The following is a 4019-nucleotide window of genomic DNA, read 5'->3' as shown; positions in this document are numbered from 1 at the left end:
TGTTTGGGTGCTGTGTGTTTAGGTGCTAAGTGAGCACTGAGTGTTTGGGTGCTGAGTGTTTGGGTGCTGTGTGTTTGGGTGCTGTGTGTTTGGGTACTGAGTGGGTGCTGTGTGTTTAGGTGTTGGGTGGGCACTGAGTGTTTGGGTGCTGTGTGTTTAGGTGCTGGGTGGGCACTGAGTGGGCGCTGAGTGTTTGGGTGCTTTATGGGTGCTGAGTGGGTTCTGAGTGGGCACTGAGTGGGTGCTGAGTGTTTAGGTGCTGTGTGTTTGGGTGCTGTGTGTTTGGGTGCTGTGTGTTTGGGTGCTGGGTATTTGGGTGCTGAGTGTTTGGGTGCTGAGTGTTTGGGCGCTGAGTGTTTGTTTGCTGAGTGTTTGGGTGCTGAGTGTCTTGGCCCTGTTTGGGTGCTGAATGTTTGGGCGCTGAGTGTTTGGGTGCTAAGTGTTTAGGTACTGTGTGTTTGGGTGCTGAGTGGGCACTGAGTGGGTGCTGAGTGTTTAGGTGCTGTGTGTTTGGGCGCTGGGTATTTGGGCGCTGAATGTTTGGGTGCTGAGTGTTTGGGTGCTGAGTGTTTTGGCGCTGTTTGGGTGCTGAGTGTGTGGGTGCTGAGAGTTTGGGTGCTGAGGACAGACTTGTCAAGGTCTAGGATCCCACAACTGTGGAAAAGGCACTGTATAATCCTGAGTGAGGTCCCAGCTGCTTATGTTGTAATCCCAGAGCTGGGTTGGTACTTGGGGTGCGCAATCTAGAATTCCCGCCTGAGACCATGTTGTCAGCAGTAGAGATGAACCCAGGTGTCCCTGCAGCCAGCGTGGCCGGAGGGCCCAGCCTTGACCCACACCCCACGCGTCTCCTGACTTCAGACCCTCCCCAGCTTCCTGACCTCAGGGCCCTCTTCTTATCGTCCTTGCTAGACCAGCCTGGACATTCGAGTGTGGCCGGGGCAGTGCCCAGCCGGGACCTCCTGATGAGGCAGTCACTCCTCCCCCAGTCCTTGCTGCTATATTCCTTTCGGGCTTTAGGGCAATGCCATTCTTTTCTATATGTCATATTTTAGGTGCATTTAACTTAGTTATCCAGAAATCAAACTCAGTTGCTTCACAATTTCTTTTTTGGTGATGGGGTCTCCCTGGATTTCAGCATCTGAACTTAACTTGGCGTCGAGAGCAGCTGTCACTGCACGTCTATCATCGTGGCTTTTGAGCGCTTCCTTGGTGCAGGCGCCCACTGAACACCACGCACACCTTGGTCCATTTCATCTTCGAAAGGGTGTCGCGAGTAGGCACTGCCGCTCTCCCCACTTTCCCAGTGGAGAAGCTGAGACACAGAGAAGGGGAGTGACCTGCCCAGGGTCCCACGCTTTGTAGGAGGCAGAGCCGGTTTCCACATAAATTCATGTAACTGTGTCCAAGGCCGTGTGTATGCACCAGGACCCAAGATTATTTTTATTTTTGTAGGTAACACACATATGTGTCTATGTGGCTTTTATAAAATTTGACAAGTGTCTTGGTTTCCTGGGGCCTTGTAACAAAGTAACCACAGACTGGCCGCTGGAGGCACAGAAGCGCGTTCCCTCCCAGCCCTGGAGGCGGGGTCTGAGCTCAGGTGTGGCTGGGCCAGCTCCTTCTGAGCTACGAGGCTAGAGGCTACAGGGAGCATCTCTCTGCCCCAGGCCTCTCTCCAGCTTCTGGCCTGGCTGCCTCCCGGGTGTCCCTGGGTGTGGAAGCACCGCCCCGACCTCCACCAGCATCTTCTCTGGGGGCTCTCCACGCCGTGCTGGGATCAGGGCCTGCCCTAATGACCTCGTTTTCCCTGGGTTACCTCTGTAAAGACCCCGTCGCCAACCAAGGTCACATTCAGAGGCACTGGGAGTTAGGCTTCAGCATAATAACTTGGGGGGGACACAGTTCAGCCCCTAACAACTGTTGTAAGCTTTTGACTTTTCCATGTGTAAGCAGCATAACGTTCTACCAAGGCATGTGGCTTTTCTTTTCTTTTAGAAAAGGGTGATGCCTCTCACAGAGGCCAGCATCTCTACCATGTTTATCTCGGTGTAAACCTGCCGCTTTGAGGATGTCCGGCCCACGAACTGTGCCTCCCCGGTCAGCCCAGTGTGCAGGCACCGCGCGAGGGGGGCCGCTGTCCGCAGAGCGCGCTGCAGGCTCTTGTCTCTCGCCCTCTCTCGCAGGCATCTTTCCCGGCAAACCTGCAGCTCGTCCTTGTGCTTCGCCCGACGGGTTTTTTCCAAAGGACTCTCTCCGACATCGCTTTCAAATTCAATAGAGATGACTTTAAGATGAAGGTGCCGGTAAGTTCCGCCCCCCTTCCCCCCATCCTGCGGGAGCAGAACGGAACTAATTGCTGTCCTGGCTCATCTGTGATCATCAAAATCCTCGAGGAGCTGACTTCAGGGCCACGTGGTCAACAAAACCCTGTAGGACCTGGTGGGAAGCTGCACTTCCTCAACGCGTCAGAGGCCACGCGGTCCTTTCTTCCTCCGCCCCCGCCCCAGCCCCCACCCCACTGGGGGTACACAGAGCATCAACCTCAGACAGGCCACTGTGTGGGCGTCCCATCAGGACGCGGGTCACGTGACATTCCTACCCCCAGGAAAACTGTAGAACTCGGGACCCTAAGGACTGACAGTCCCCCCGGCCCACCTGCGAGGAACTCAGCCCAGGCCCTGCCTGCACCCCAGGGATGAGAGAAGGGCTGGGGAGGGGGCTGTAAGCGTCCCTGGACCTGGGAGGGAGCACCCACTGCTGACAGGGATGGGCCAGACCTGTCCTGGAGCAGCCAACGGGGTGACCCCTGCCCCATCGCCACCACATAGCGCGGCACAGGGCAGCGTCTCCCAGCACTGCCCACTGAGAAAGCACCTTCTGCCCTGATCCGCTGTCCTTTAAAGAACAAAGGCTTCACAAAGTCTCTTGGAGCCTGTGGAGCCCGGTCACCAGCCCCAGCTGTGTCAGCTCCCCCTGAGAGCCCTGGTCAGCTGACTCGGCGAGCTCACATCTTCTCTGCCACAAAGAACAGAGACATATGGGCCAGCGCCAGGCACCTGAGAGCCCCCCATGGCACCAGCCAGATGCTGCTGGAAGCCAGGGAATCTGGGGTGCAGGTCGCTCGCTGTGAAACTACTCCCTGTGCCCTGGAAATCAGGTGGCACAAGCCGTCCCTCCCCACCCTCATTGTGCTACAACCTCAATGCCAAACGTGCAAGAGCCCTTCTCTGACAGGGAGGAAAACGGCCTGGGGCCTTTCCCCCGTGTACTGCCCCCTTCCACTCCCCTCCCCCTCCTCCTCCCTTTCCCCCTCCTCTCCCCCTGCCCAAGACAGCCCTGGGGGCCACAAGGCCCCATCCGCTCTGCCCACCCCCATGCAGTCCACTCCAGGTGTCGCCTGTGACCCTGGTGCCTGGTCTGGAGCAGGGACTGCAGGTGCAGGGCGGTCTGCATGGCATCCCATGGGGCTGTGTGCCATCGTGCTTTGGTGGCCCCAGAACCACCGGCTTCCAAGCCATTGGGAAACTGTGCATGCACCATTTTTTGTAGCCTTGGAGAAGCCTTAGTTTCTGAACCGTCCATTCCCTAGAGACAACCAGTGACAGAACCGTGCAGGGCAGGGACTCGTGGGCAGTGGGAGGCTCATGTCCTGACACCAGGACGAGCCAGGCATTGTGTGTGCAGCTCAGCGCCCTGCGGACGGTGCCTCTTGCAGTGGCGTGTGCGTGTTATGGTGCTTATGATAGAGATAACTCCGTGTGCCCTCCTTCCCTCCTATTTGGCAGGCACTGCACAGTAGCCATAGGCTTTGTGACCACAGATGTGTCACGGGGAGCAAGGCCGACCTCATGGGTCATCCATGCCACAGGCTCCCCTGCACAGTGGCTCCACAGCAAGCCATCAGAATGGGTTTCACAAAAATCAGCAGCATCTTCAAACTCACAGCCCCGCTTAGATAATTCTTGAAGTTACAGAGCGGATGATGTGAAGGATGCAGTTGTTGACACGTGTGTGTC

General features: G+C 57.0%; 1 protein-coding gene across 2 annotated transcripts in view; it reads left to right on the top strand.

Annotated features, from left to right (window-relative positions):
- Positions 1–4019, top strand: part of MCF2L (MCF.2 cell line derived transforming sequence-like) — a 256715-nt gene that overhangs the window by 208672 nt on the left and 44024 nt on the right. For both annotated transcript variants that reach the window (XM_011979440.1, XM_011979441.1), the window contains one exon: positions 2187–2306. In XM_011979440.1, coding sequence (XP_011834830.1) covers positions 2187–2306 — 120 coding nt within the window. The remainder of the gene's footprint in view (positions 1–2186; positions 2307–4019) is intronic.

The sequence above is a fragment of the Mandrillus leucophaeus genome, unplaced genomic scaffold, assembly GCF_000951045.1.
Source record: "Mandrillus leucophaeus isolate KB7577 unplaced genomic scaffold, Mleu.le_1.0 Scaffold201, whole genome shotgun sequence".
Lineage (NCBI taxonomy): Eukaryota > Metazoa > Chordata > Mammalia > Primates > Cercopithecidae > Mandrillus > Mandrillus leucophaeus.
This window is presented reverse-complemented; position numbering and strand designations above follow the sequence as displayed.